Consider the following 14,631-nt stretch of genomic DNA (forward strand, 5'->3'; position numbering starts at 1 on the left):
ATACCTAGCCATTCCATATGTCAAAGAACTCTATGATTATCATGCATCCACTACTCCTTAATATGAAGGATGGAAAACCTTGCACCATGCCTAGGCCTCCCAAGCACAACGGTGAGAGTGATAGTAACATGAGCCCACAAGCACACTACAAGAATGATGCCTTACCTCTACTACTATGCCTCTTCCTTTGGGAACTGTGCCCATCTATCACAATGCATGAGTGTGTGGAGGATAAAAATCAATCAAAGTCAAAAGTTTATTTAAGCGATACAAAATTTGCTTACAAGCCTTTTTCGCAGGACCAAAAAATTCTCTCGAAGGTTCATTTAGAAGAACTAAAGTTTGGTAATTGTGTCTCGACTAAGGACTGAGACGTCTACTTATCAGTTTGATTGTGAGTTTTCTTGCTCGTTGGGATCGCTGCGGGTTCATCAGAATGGGCAAGGATTCAAAGCCTAAAGACAGTTCGAAAGGCAAGGGCAAACAAGCCGCTGGCGCCGCCGATGAAGGAGCTGCTAAAGGAAAAGGCAAAGGGGGAAAGGCTGCCGATGGCCTCGGCACATGTACCTACGTCAAAGGTAACTGCACGACCTGCAACGATCTGTTTAGAAGTTTACTGGCGTTTTTCGGAGTTTTTCCGATCGCTTTGTCATGCCACACGCATATGTAACCATCTAATGAAATGTTATGGCTGTTTATATGTGAGAGAATGCCTTTTGCTCGCTATTAACGTGCATGTGTTGGCTGTCTCGGAATATTCCTGTATCGCATGTGACTACTGTAATTGATTCTTCAGTAGAATGCTTTAAAGGACTACAAGTATGGTTTTTTTAAAGGGCTTACTAATAGAGTTACGGCCAAGTTGCGCGCTTCTTCAATTGCTGCTCAACTCATGCAAGACTTTGATTGAAGTAGTTTTTAGGATTTCACCACCTCGAAGAGTGTTCAAAACATTTAGTCGAGTAGGTATTTGAATTGGTTTTGCACTGTTCGATTGTAGTTTAACTTAGCAAGCTCCATGAAGCATTACAGCTGTTCCAGTTCGTGGCTGTTAGACTCTTTAGTCGTATAATAAACCGCTTGGGATACAACTTTAACCAATCAGAACGTTATGGGACCATCATGGTCTGGACATATCTTTGGCAAGTTACATGTATCCACAGTCCAAACAGAGCACAATGATTCAAATAGACACTAAAGGTCCTCCAAGTCACATACATAGATTTTTTGGGTGGCAAAGCCTTCGATACAATGCCACAAAATTGGCTTTCCATAATTGACCTATGCTAGGAATACCATCGCAAATGACTTTGGAGATCTTCGCATTGTATGAGAGAATGGCGGGGCAAGCTAGATGCCTATAGGAGATACAAAGCACTGTGGGGGTGACGTAGGGTTACCCACTCTCCCAAACACTTTTCGCATGCTCATGAATGAGATAGTTGAGTTTATAGATAGAGGAGTGATGCATCAATCTGGTCACTTTATCTTGTTCTATGTTTATTAGACGATTTCTACACACAATGGGGGTGATTAGTGAACCTTTGAGAATGAGGTGGAGGTAATAGGCTCTCATGTGTATACATGGGTGTCACCAATATAGGGAGCTATTTTTCCATAAGACAAGCATCATGGGACACACTTACACAAGGGTATGCTCCACTTGTAGACATGCAGTGAATATCACCAATCCCATATTCAATTATCCCACACCTAATGATCACTTTATGATACATTATTCGCTCCAACTTGATATATCTATCACCTATATGGGCTCCTAGACTCTCTACTTATGGCCAATGATAGATAGAGAGGCTTCAAATACTCATGATCTTTGGAACAAATTGTATTAAAAACTTAATTCCACATTAGATTATCAAACTAGAGCTAGTGCCTATATTCCATACCATCACCTACATGTGACACATATCAGATCCATGAACCGGATATACTACAGTGAGCCCTAAAGGCATCATAGGGTATTGCTGCATAACTCAAGGAGTTCTCGAAACACATCTAGAAGGGATCCTTGATATACGGGTGAAACCTTTAAGATCTCTCATCTTACTAGAACACTTCATGCAATGGAAAGACTACCTTGAAGAGAATGCTACATGGGTAGATGAAGCTACACTACAAAAACAACACATTTAAGATCAATAGTCATCAAAATCAAGTTTGGACATAAAATATGAAGCTCAGTTTTGATTTAGATGTATACTTGTGGAGGCTGTGTTTGGGGTTGTAGTCACCTTGCATTTACCATTGCAAGTTGCTTGCATTTCAATGGCTAGCAGCAATGTGGGTAGTAGGGGCTGCAAACTGGGCAGGCAAGGGTGTTTTGGTTGCAATTAGGGTTGCCATAGATTGGGTTCTAGGCCTTTTGACTGTTACATCCATACACTAGGATGTTGTGGGTTAGTGGTATGGAATTTCAACCCTTATGATGTGAGTTGGCTTGTTATCTTTCTGGTCCTAGGCTCGGGGTGGAGGACAAGTATAGTTGGGGGTAAGTCTATGTCCAATTCCCCATGCTTCAATTTTTAAGAAGGTCTCAAGCATAGATAGAGAAAGGTTCATGTACAACAAACTCAAAGTGTAATGTAGAACTCAAGATGAAGAGAACTCAAAAGATGAATGAACATTGTGTGCTGAACATGCTACAAAGGGGTCTCAACCCTCCATGTCTCGAGGACTGGGGATGAGGTGAGCAGAGAGTGGTGCTAGAGATATTGGGAACAGGTCTAAAGAGTGCATTGTATTTGTGATGGATCTCAAAATGCAGGACAGTAGTCCACCTGTGTCTGATGATTATGTTGAATACTGACGGCAGCAAAATGCTGGTCCAGCAGGCTGAAACACAGATCTGATGATGGTGATGATGACGTCAACACGCTGGGTAGTGTCGGCAGGCTGGGCGGCTGCTGCGTGGCCCATTGGTGCTGAAAACATAGTTGTAGGTGATGACTGATTATGGACCAGCAGGCAACTGATGGCAGTGGCTGTAATGAACCTCCATTGATGGTGATGTCCTCTAGGCAAAAGTAGCAACAGGGAAGATGGCAATCAGATGATGACTGACCAGCAACTCCTCATGATGAGGTATATCCAGCAGTGCGAGGTGTGATTGGCTGATGGCTGAATGCTGACAGTGATAATGATTAGGGATGAAGGATGCACTAAACAACTGGCTGTATTTCTAGGTGCATTTGTTCTATTGTTTGGAAATAAAGCCATTTACTTTGGGTAATTTGGCATTAGATGCTTTTTGGGGCTGTTTTAAGGTGAACTAAATAGGGATCTTTTTGCAGTCATCAGCATTATGGCAATGAGTCAGCTGGTTTTGAGCAGGTTTGACCTGCATTAATGTCAGGTCAGCTAGTTTGCTGTCCTTTCCCTATTTATAGGGGGCTGCTCCTCTTTGTGCTATTATCATGCTTCAGACTGCCTTCTCCTCAGTTGTTCATGGTCATTTTTTGCTAGTTGCTGGTAAATCACCTGATTTAACACTAATTACAGCAAGCGTAAAATTCACATAGACTGAAAATGTAAATCTTACCAATTACTCTTGGACATTGAATACCCGATTGGCCCCAAAACTGGTGCGTCTTGCAGTATTTCTTTAACTTGTATTGCTATCTTGTTGTCCATAGCAACCAGCAAGCCTTCAAACCAATTTGCCCCTTGGTTTGCTTGGGCATTGGCCTTCGATTTGCTCCTTGGATGACAATTCTACCTCAAACTTAATGTTACCTGGCTGGCCTCTTGAAATTCTTTAAAATCCCCATATTTCAGTTGCTGAATTTCAAGTACTAGGCCCCCATTTCTGAGCATCCTTTCTAGGGTGGTTGATAAACCTTGATTTCTGTTGTTTAGCAATAGAAATCTTTCAATTGCATGCTCTTGGGACAGAATTTAAGTGAAATTCAGTAGCTACTGAATTTCAAGTACTAGGTTTCCATTTTTTAGCACTCTTCCCAAGGTGGTTGGTAAACCCTAATTTCTGTCGTAAATTAGGATTTAGCAGCATAAATTCTTCAATTGCACCCTCTTGGCACTGAATTTGACCGAGATCCCAAGGGAAGCTGTGAATTGGTTGATAGAATGGAGAGGAAGTTGAAGAGAAAAATTTTAGAGTTTTATTTCCAAAATTGGTTGAAATTTGATGCCGCCTTGATGTGAACGACTGTTTTATTGCAGCCCATCATCAACAAGAGCCCCACATGTAGTCACCTACCCTTGTGGGCCCCAAACTTCTTGTCATCAACTTTTAGACAGCCTAGAAGGGCTGTCACTTGCCTCCAATGGCCTTATGACCAGTTAGGGGCAGCTCTTTGACACTCTCCAATAGTTGGGTTGAGTTGAGCTAAAACACGCTTTACAGCTGATTAGCATTTTTAAACAGCCCCAAAACATGCTTAATTAATGAAAAACACAAATTTGTTTGCAGTTCGAGAGAGTTTCAGTGGTCCCCAAAACCCTAATTTTTTTGGGCACCCTTCAATATCTATAAATAGATGGGCTGCCCACCATTTAGGTTGTTAAGAGTCATTTCCTCGATGGCCACGTCAGCAGTGCCACGTAGTAGCATTCAGACAATTCCACGGAGACAGTCCCCAAATACAGTCAGCTGCAATCTACTTGATTATTTTTGGGTATTATTTTCAGCCTTTAAAAGGCCGAGTTTCCAGCAATCTTGACACATTGTCTCTGAAAGTTTTCAGTCTGTTGACTACGGAGATTGCTCTTGTGGCTGATGGAGATCGAGATCCTCAAGGTGAAGACTACGTAGATGTTTTCTCTACACCTGTGTATAATTCTGTATCCTTATACAACATTCTTCACTGCACATTTTGTGTGTTTCATTGTCTCGTTCCCTCTCTTCTCTCTTTGTTCACTCATTGTCATGGTCATTTGCTTCCGCATTGCTTCATTTTGACATGGTATTAGAGCATTGTAGGACTGACCTAGTGTGGATCTATTTGAAGAGGAGTTTTCAGCGCGACATAAGACTGTGTTTTCAGCGTTCAAGTGTGAGCAGGTGGGCTGCGCATCAAAACAAGGTTGAGGTGAGTGTGGACGTGTGAGAAAAGAGAAGATTTGCTGAAGCTGCTATTGTTTTTGCTGTTAGAGAAGGAAGAAGGCTGCATTTTTGGCCTTCAAGTGCAGATTTTACCTTTTCATTGCGGGTGAAGAAGGAAAGAGACTTAGACCTAGCAACTTGTATTTTCACAGTTAGAGGGGGCTATTTTTTTGTGTTTTTGTGTAGGCATTGTAGGAGAAGACGTCTTTTGAGGTCGAGACAGAATTTTAGGTGATCATGGATTGGAAGGTGCCCATCCTACTAGCTCTTCCTTTAGATTAAATGCTCGATGGTGAGAACTAATGCATCTAGCGGGTTATGATGCTTGCCATATTGGAGTCCTATGATTTGGCGGAGCTTGTTACGGAGGCTATCAATCATCCTTCTTCGCGAGACGAGTCGAGACTCTCTTCTAGTGAGAAGGCAGAGTTGGAAAAGGCTCAGGCACATTGGGATAAACTCAATGCACACATTCGCTTGTTTTTCTCTTGTACTATAGCTGTTATCTCGCACATAGAGCATTTGGCAATGGCTAGGGAGATATGGCCGGAGTTGGATCAGATGTATATCGGATGGCCATCACAAAGCTCGTTTCTTTGGAAGTGCGAATGAGGACTATGAGTATCAAGAAGTTATCATCCATGCGGGAGCATATTAACAAGCTAAGGCAGCTTCAGATGCCGGTTCAAAACGCAGGGAAGGTGATCACTTTTGAAGACATGGTGATAACTCTCCTTTCATAGTTACCGCTTCGCTTCAGTGGTTTTTATTCCGCCTTGATTGCTTCAGGGCGGTTTGAGACTTTTCGGTGGAAAGAGTTGGTTTCTATGGTCTTGGACCAAGAGAAGCAACTGAAAGGAACCAATGCTTCGAAATCTGAAGCTTTGTTTGGTCAATTCTCTCAGAAGAAGGGGAAGGACCAAAAGAGAAGAAGGAAGACACATCTAAGAAGGACAAAGACAAGGAGTCTACTTGTCACATTTGTGGCAAAATAGGTCACTAGAAGAAGGATTGCCTTGACAAGGAGAAGAAGGAGAAATCTTCAAAGGATTCCGAAGCGATGGCTGTTCCCTCATTAGCTTCTTTTCTTCATTTAGAGGTGGTTGAGGATTCGACTATGCTGGCTTCAGATGCTACGTTGACTGCCCTATTTACTCGGGAGTGGATTGTTGACAGTGGTGCCTCTAGGCACATGACCCCTTCTTTCGTAGGTGGTACTCATTTGCGGCCTTCTCATTGTTAGATTCTTATTGGCGACAGTTCGTCTATTCCTATTTAGGGGGGACAGGGCAACATGCATCTTATTCTAGATGGGCGTGGTGGTGCCCATGCTTTTGAGGTACTTTATGTATTGGCTTTGGGGTATCATATTCTCTCAATGCACAAGATTTGTACCCTCAGCCTTTTGGTCGAATTTGATGTGGATTCTTTTCGGATTCTTGATCGAGGATTGAGAGTAATTCTTTCTTTAGGTTATAAGGAGAATGGAGTCTACAAGTTGCGATTTTCTTCTGCCTTGACTTCTCTTCTTCTTACCTCCCAAACTTAGTATGAGCTTTGGCGTGCTTGGTTTGGTTACCTCAATTATGAATACCTTCGGAAGGCGTCTAAGGACCAGTTTGTTCGAGGTTTGCCAAATATTGTGGTGAGGGAAGGAGACTCGTGCTGTTGTTCCCAGCAAGGCTTCGAGGTAGTCTTCAGCACCCTTGGAGTTGTTTCCACCGATCTTTGTGGACCGATGAGGACGGAATCCCTTGGAGGGAGTTTGTATTTCATGCTCATTGTAGATGATTACAACAGGATGACATGGGCCTATTTCTTGAAGTTGAAGTCGAAGGCTTTTTCCAACTTCAAGGATTGGTTGCTCTTTGAGGAGAACCAATCGGGGCGGAAGTTGAAGACCTTACAATTGGATAAGGGCAGAGAATTTGTTTCTAATGAGTTTACTTAGTTTTGTGCAAATTGCGGCATACACCAAAAGTTTGCCAATACAAACACCCCTCAAAGGAATGGCATTTTGGACTGGAAGAATCGCAGTGTGATCGAGATGGCCCGTACTATGATGGAGCATTGTTAGACACCTCAGTGTCTATGGGCTGAGGTTGTGGCTACTTCAGTTCACATCCTTAATCGTTCCCCTACTTCTGCTATTGTTGGTATAACTCCTTTCAAGGCGTATTTTGGATCAAAGCATGATGTTTCTTATTTTAGGGTTTTTGGGTGTGATGCTTATGTTCACATTCCGAAGACATTGCGTGACAAATTTGAAGCGGCTTCTAGAAGACAAGTGTTTGTGGACTATAGTTTGCAATCTCAAGGCCATTGTTTGTATGATCTTGCTAAGCGGAATGTTTGATCATTGGCGAAAAGCGATGGAAGCCGAGTTGGAGGCTATTGAGCGGAATGGCTTGGTCCCTTGTGCCTCATCCCTCTCATAAGAAGGTGATTGGTGTCAAATGGGTCTTCAAGACCAAGTACCATAGTGATGGCTCTTTGGACAAGCACAAGGCTCGCCTTGTTGCTAAAGGTTTTGCACAACGCCCAGGTGTTGATTTCCATGATACTTTTGCCTCTATTGCTCACATGGCAACAATTCGTGCTGTTCTTGCCTTGGCTGGGTCGTAGGAGATGGCTTGTCTTTCAGTTGGATGTGAAGTCGGCCTTCTTGAATGGTGATTTGAAGGAGGAGATCTATGTAGAGCAGCCTCCTGGCTTTGGTTCCTCAGATGGGAAGGTTTACAGGTTGAAGAAGGCCTTGTATGGCCTAAAGTAGGCTTCGCGTGCTTGGAAGGAGAAGATTGATTCGTTTCTCCAGGCCAAGTTGGGATATTGGTGCTCTAGGGCCGATCCGCAACTTTATGTGCACACTTTCGAGGGTGGTCATGTGTTGTTTGTTTTTTATGTTGATGACTTGATCGTTCGGATGAGCATGCCCAGAAGGTCGATGAGACGAAGACAACTCTACATCAGAAGTTCGAGATAACGGATTTAGGACTTTTCCATTTCTTTTTGGGCCATGAGATTTATTAGTCTCAAAGGGGGATTTTCATCTCTTAACAGAGATATGCACAAGAGCTCTTGGTGGCTTTTGAGATGGAGGATTGTCGGTCCATTTCTACTCCTATGGATGAGAACTGGAAGGCCACTTCACACGCAGATTCCCCTTTGGCAGATGCTACTTGCTACCGTCAGCTGATTGGATCATTGATTTGGCTCCTCAACACACGGGTTGATCTATGTTTTGCTGTAGGTTCTTTGGCTAGGTTCATGAGTGCACCTTAGCAGGTGCATTGGTTGGCTACTCAGAGGATATTTCGGTTTCTGAGGGGGACCTTCGACCTCGGTATTTCCTATCCAGCAGGACAGGTGCTTCTGATCTTGTTCTTGCAGGTTGGAGTGATTCAGATTGGGCTGGCAATGTGGATCAAAGGCCGTCTACTATAGGTTATTGTTTTACCTTGGGTACTGTGCTATCTCTTGGAGTAGCAAGAAGCAACCCACGGTAGCTCTATCTTCGATTGAGGTAGAGTATGGGTTGCGTCTTCTACCACATGTGAGACAGTGTGGCTTCAACGGTTGTTGGAGAAGCTTGGTTGACCCTAGACTCGTCCTACTATCTTGTGGTGCGACAATGAGAGTCGCATTGCTTTGGCACGGAATCCCGTATTCCATGCCCGGACGAAGCACATAGAGATCTAGTATCACTTCATCAGGGAGAAGCTTCTGGATGAGACCATTGATGTGGAATATTGTAAGACCGAAGACAATCTTGCAGATTTGTTTATGAAGGCACTTCCCCAGGCTTTACTTCACCGACATTCCAGATCCCTCCGTCTACTGCCTTGTCCAAGATCTGAGAGGTCCTATTGACAATCATTTCTTGGATGGCCACGTCAGTAGTGCCATGTGGTAGGCTGCCACGTGGCAGCAATCGGACACTGTGGTTGGCTGCATTTAATGCAGCCGACCTGATTATTTCTGGGTATTATTTTCAGCCTTTAAAAGGCTGAGTTTCCAGCAGTCTTGACGCATTGTCTGTGATAGATTTCAGCCTGTTGACTGCGGAGATTGCTCTTGGGGCTGATGGAGATCGAGATCCTTGAGGTGGAGACATACGCATATATTTTCTATGCACCCGTGTATAATTCTGCATCCTTATACAGCATTCTTCACTGCAGATTTTCTGCGTTTCACTCTCTTTCTCTCTCTGTTCACTCTTTGTCATGGTCATTTGCTTTTGCATTGCTTCACTTTGACACAGGTTTCTCACTCTATTGTGTAGATTTCAGCCATTAACCACCTACCATCTACTGTCCAGCCATTACCCATTGCAGCCCATCACTATCCAGCCCTAGGTGGCTTGTTTTCAGGCATTGCCCTGCAATTTGGAGGTCTCTAGCTATTGCAGCATCATAGCACTTGATTAGCTTGGGCTTTTAGCATCTGGTGCTAGGCGACATGCTGGTGCCATCTCTCCAATCGAGCAATTGCTGCTATATTTGTGTTTTTGCTGTCCAGCAAGTAGTCTACATTAGCAAACACCTCTCCTGTTGTTTCCTAACAGTTCTTTGCCTCGGCACTTTCTTATCTCTGATTGGTGGTTACTGCACTTGGATCTATCTTCAATGGATGTCATTCTTCGATACTGCATTGCTCTACCTTTAGGCATTTTGTACACTTTTACATTTATTTACAGCATTCATTCACTTCAGAGTTTCTTCTCTTTGTGTTTGTATCTGTGTTTGAGTTTTGTTTTTTTGTGTTTTGCGTTTTAGTCTTGGTTGTATATGCTGTGTTTCCTCAGTGCAAACCCTAGCATATCTTCACAGACTGATCACCAATGGCTGGAAAATTGCAGCAGTAACTCTCTCTCATCCTCTCCCAATCTCCATCATGCTATAGCCTTTATCTTACTTGCATGGGAAGGTTTTGCCAAGTGGCAGCCTTCTAATTGCATTTTCATCTATTTTCAGCACAATTAAATTAACTTTCAAAATATGAACTTAGGGAATTAATTTAATTATTAATTCTTTCTCAAAAAATTAACTTTACTAGCCAACAATCAAGTTAGCTAGGCCAATTTGTCATCCAAGCATTCATGAGCATTTATTAGCCCTTGAATTGGCATTAATTAATTAATCAATGCCTAGTTCCTAATGTCACCATTGACATTAATGGCTAATAAAATCTTTTAGGCCAAAATTTGACACTAGATACCACCTAGTACTTGCCAATGATAACTTATTATAACTTCCACAAGCAATTGCAGCCACATGTAGAGGCCAAGGCACCAATTACATGTGGAATCCCCAAAATTTGACTGCAAATTCTGCTCCAAAAGCATTATCGGGCAAAATTTGACAATTTTGGTCAAAAGCCCCAAATTTTCAAAAGGAAATTCATCCAGATTGCATCAATACATGTATCCAAGTGCATACGCCGGGCAATTCTTGCACAAATTGATAAAATTGTGCAAAAGCCCCAATTTTCTCAAGTTCGGTGTATACAAATTTCAGTGAAATTGAAAAAATTCACTAAAGTGTGAAAAGCCCCAAAATTTCACGGGTAAATGTGCATGGATTTTACAATTTCTGAGTTAGATTGTCCAGTTTTGCATCAAAGTCCCCAAATCCGAGAAAAGCCCCAATTTTTTAGGTCAAGCTTGCACATGAACACCTAGTAGAAGGGGAGGAACAAATTTGAAATGTTAAAATTTTTTAAACAGAGAATTGATTGCAGATTTGTGACTTGTGGCCCATCTAGTCACGGTTGACTTGTTGCGTTAGTTGCAGCCCATTGTAGCCTGTCCCATCGAAGCTTTTCGCAGCCCCCATTGCCTGCGCTATGATGAAGTCTGTCTGACATCGCTTGCTCATTGCGCTTGTTGATTGCCAATTCTATGCTTGGTGGTCCGACTCAACTGCCTTCGTCAGGTAGTCAAGTGTTGACTCTGACTTGCACCTACTGAACACTGACTATTGGCGCTGACACCTCTTGCTTGAGGTCACCTAACTAGCTTGCGCTTGTCTAGCTTTGAGAAGTGTGTACTCCTTGTGCTTTGATACCAATTTGAAGACAAGTGTGTGCGAGGATCGAGGTAGAGTATAGCCGAGATATGTGTAGTGAGAGAGGGAGTGAGAGCATGACACTCAATATGTGGGTACAATAATGAAGTGTACCACTTTAGGTTTTTGATAATATATATAAAGTACATGTGTAAAGATGCGTGCACACTCGAACACTGTAAAAGGCACGGTGAGCCTTTATTCCTAATAGGATTTGTGCATCTACTTTGGAAAGCAAAAAGCATCTGTCATTGGCTTTTTAGATGCAGATTATGTTGATCATTCAGACTGTAGGAAGTCTCCTTCAAGGTATATATTCACCTTCATAGGAGGATCAATATCTTGGATATCCAAGCTACAGAAGTGTGTTGCATTGTCTACTACAAAGGTAGAGTAAATGGTTGCCACCACTGAGGTATGCAAAGAGGCTTTATAGTTTTCACATCTAATTGGAGAGCTTGGCATTACAAAGGTTCCTGTCCTCTAGTGTGATAGTCTTGATAGCCTTGCCCAATTGTAGGCATTGGTCCAAAAAGGTCCAAAAAGGTCCAAAAAGTCTTGGCATTACAAAGGTCCAAAAAGTGCTATTTGAGAAGGCATTGGTCTTGATAGCCTTGCCCAATTGTAGGCAGAGGCACAAAAACATAACTAGTTGATTCATTAGGTAAAGCTGCCTAGGTGAACTTTGGTACCAATTCATCCATACTTTGGAAAACTTGGGGAGGATGTCCCCTATGTAAAGCCTGAAAGTACATGTGAGAGACATTGAGCCTCTTGCATTGGTGCATGTGCACCACTAGGAAAGGAAAAGTTCCTAAAGTATGTGTCTATTTTTGAGGAATCTCTTGGTGTGATGTGAGATGTCGCTGGTGGTGTGTGCATAGGAGAAGTGAATGGTTATCTAGCAGAAAAATGATGTGATGAACTTTGAAGTGTGAATGAATTCATTGAATTGATTTTTTGAATTTGGCCTTTGAAAATGAAATGTGAGCGAAGATAAAATGCAAAATGGGATGATTCATCTCCTTCAAATTGACCTTGAGAAGTTTATCATCAAAATCTTGCAAAGAAGTAGGGACTTGAAAATATCAAGAATAAATGGGCATATTTGGCACTGAAGTGAGTGGAGGGGTAGGAATAAGAGGCTTGTACTTTGTGTTGATTTCTCCAGTGAAATGATATGTCCAACGTGGAGTGTTCGTCTTGCTTTCAAAATTAGTAGATGTGTGCACTGAATCTAAAGGGATAACAAAATCAATAGATTTGTGTACTAAATCTAAAGGAGACAACAATGGTTTGCCTTCTTGGAGTTGTTGAGCTTGATGCATTAGGATAAGATTGTACTTGGCTCGTGCAATCTCATATGTTCTTTGGATTCCATGGTAATTTGATGTCTCTCCTCTTATATTGGATCCTTGTAGAGCAAGTTGTGAAGCCCACTTTTACTCGGGTCTCTGCATGGAGAGCTTTGTAGACTAAAGGAGTGTAGATGTATTCTAAGTCATCTTCCCTCTATGAACTTGTTTCTAATGGCGAGATCTCCAATCAAAGGCCTAGGTTTCTTAAGTGAGTACCTAACTCTGATACCATGTAAAGACATACTTGTCATACTTTGGACAGATCTTGGAATGCAGCAGACAGCCTCTGTGGATGTTTGGCAACAACAAACGTAGCTAGGTTTGATGACATGCAAACATAGCTAGATTTGATGACATGGCAAATTGGTGATGATGGTGAACAACAAAATGTTGAACGCATGTAAACTGTATGGTATGGTACGAAGTGAATGTACAACACGAAATGAACGGTACAATACGGTACCGTACGAAATGTATAGTATATGCACGGAATGCAACCTTGGTGAGGAAAGTTTGGTGAAGTTTAGTCTCTCTTGTTTGCTGTTTGATTTGGAGTGGTTGGGCCCTTGATACTTCCAAAGGACTTGATCTATGGAAAGTCCAAATTGCCGGATTCTGTGTTGAAGGGATGAGTGTGCAGTGGGAGTGCGAGTTAGAAGTGGAGCTTCAATGTTGAGTGTGAGAGTGAGAGAGTCCCAAGATCAGTGTACCAGATTGTTATGGTACACAAAGAATAAAATGTGCTTATATGTTAGGGTACAAATAAGGGTGTGTTCACACCCATATAACATTACACAGAGAGGAAGGGACTTTACACCCAAAAAATAAAATGTATTTATATGTTAGGGTACAAATAAGGGTGTGTTCACACCCGTATAACTTTACATGGAAACAAAGGGACTTCTCACCCAACAACCTTCCACTTAAAGGCCCGAAGTGGTATCTTTAAGCTAACCAACTCCCACTATTCGGATGCAATGCTCATGTTGAGTCTATGCAAGATTCTTAGTGAGAACACTCGCAAGGTTATCTTGGGTTTTGATCTTAGTCAATGTGATGAGACCATCTTCCAAGACTTGTTATATAAAGTGGTATTGAACATCTATGTGTTTGGTACGTGCATGGAACATAGCATTCTTAGCCAGGCATACGGCACTTTGGTTATCACAACCAAGCATCAAGTACGTGGAAATACCAAAATCTTTGATCAAACGGCCAAGCCAAATAGCTTCCTTAGAAGCTTTTGTGGCTGAAATATATTCAGCCTCTGTAGTATGTGTTTGGTACGTGCATGGAACATAGCATTCTTAGCCAGGCGTACCGCACTTTGGCTATCACAACCAAGCATCGGAGTACGTGAAGAAAGACCAAAATCTTTGATTAGATGGCCAAGCCAAATAGCTTCCTTGGAAGCTTTTGTGGCTGAAATATATTCAGCCTCTGTAGTGCTCAGTGCCACAATTTTTTGCAACCTTGAACACCAAAAGATAGCCCCACCAGCCAAAGTAAAGATATACCCACTGGTAAATTTCCTAGTGTCAAGATCTCCTGCCATGTCCGAATCACAGAATCCCTACAACTGTAGTGTACTCTTTCCATAGCATATACACTTCTCTTGTGTACTTTTTAAGTACCTGAAAGTACATTTCACTACTTCCCAATGTGACTTGCTAGGGTTAGACATGAATCTGCTAACAACTCCCTCTGCATGAGCAATGTCAGGGCAAGTTGCAACCATAGCATAAATCAAAGATCCACAAGTTGATGCATAAGGTATGCCCTTCATAGCACACCAGCAATTGTATCATCCTTTGGGCAATCAACTTTACTAAGCTTTGTATGTGATGGTCACCAGGAAGCTTAGCATTAGGCATATTAAACCTGTCACGTACTTCACTAATGTACTTGTCTTATGAGAGAAACCCTCTCTCTTTTAATGTGCATGTCCAAAATGTGTTCAGTTGCCCCCAAATTTTTCATAGAGAAGGTTGAACTTAGCTGCCTTTTAAGAGCATTCAAAGTACTCTTATGCTTGCCTGCAATCAACATGTCATCCACATATAAGACCAACACAATAAGAGTTCCATCATCAGCATTTTTAGTGTATAAGCAGTGATCTGAAAGA

General features: G+C 42.2%; 1 protein-coding gene across 1 annotated transcript in view; it reads left to right on the forward strand.

Moving 5' to 3' along the window:
• The first annotated feature begins 285 nt into the window (after positions 1-285).
• The window catches only part of LOC148026810 (FKBP-like peptidyl-prolyl cis-trans isomerase family protein), a 37,053-nt gene continuing 22,707 nt past the window's right edge, over positions 286-14,631 (forward strand). The window contains exon 1 of the mRNA XM_087691341.1: positions 286-578. Within this exon, the coding sequence (XP_087547467.1) occupies positions 437-578 (142 nt within the window). The 5' untranslated portion in view covers positions 286-436. The remainder of the gene's footprint in view (positions 579-14,631) is intronic.

Source organism: Lygodium microphyllum, chromosome 13, assembly GCF_053477565.2.
Source record: "Lygodium microphyllum isolate KBCC chromosome 13, Lygodium_microphyllum_v1.1.10, whole genome shotgun sequence".
NCBI lineage: Eukaryota > Viridiplantae > Streptophyta > Polypodiopsida > Schizaeales > Lygodiaceae > Lygodium > Lygodium microphyllum.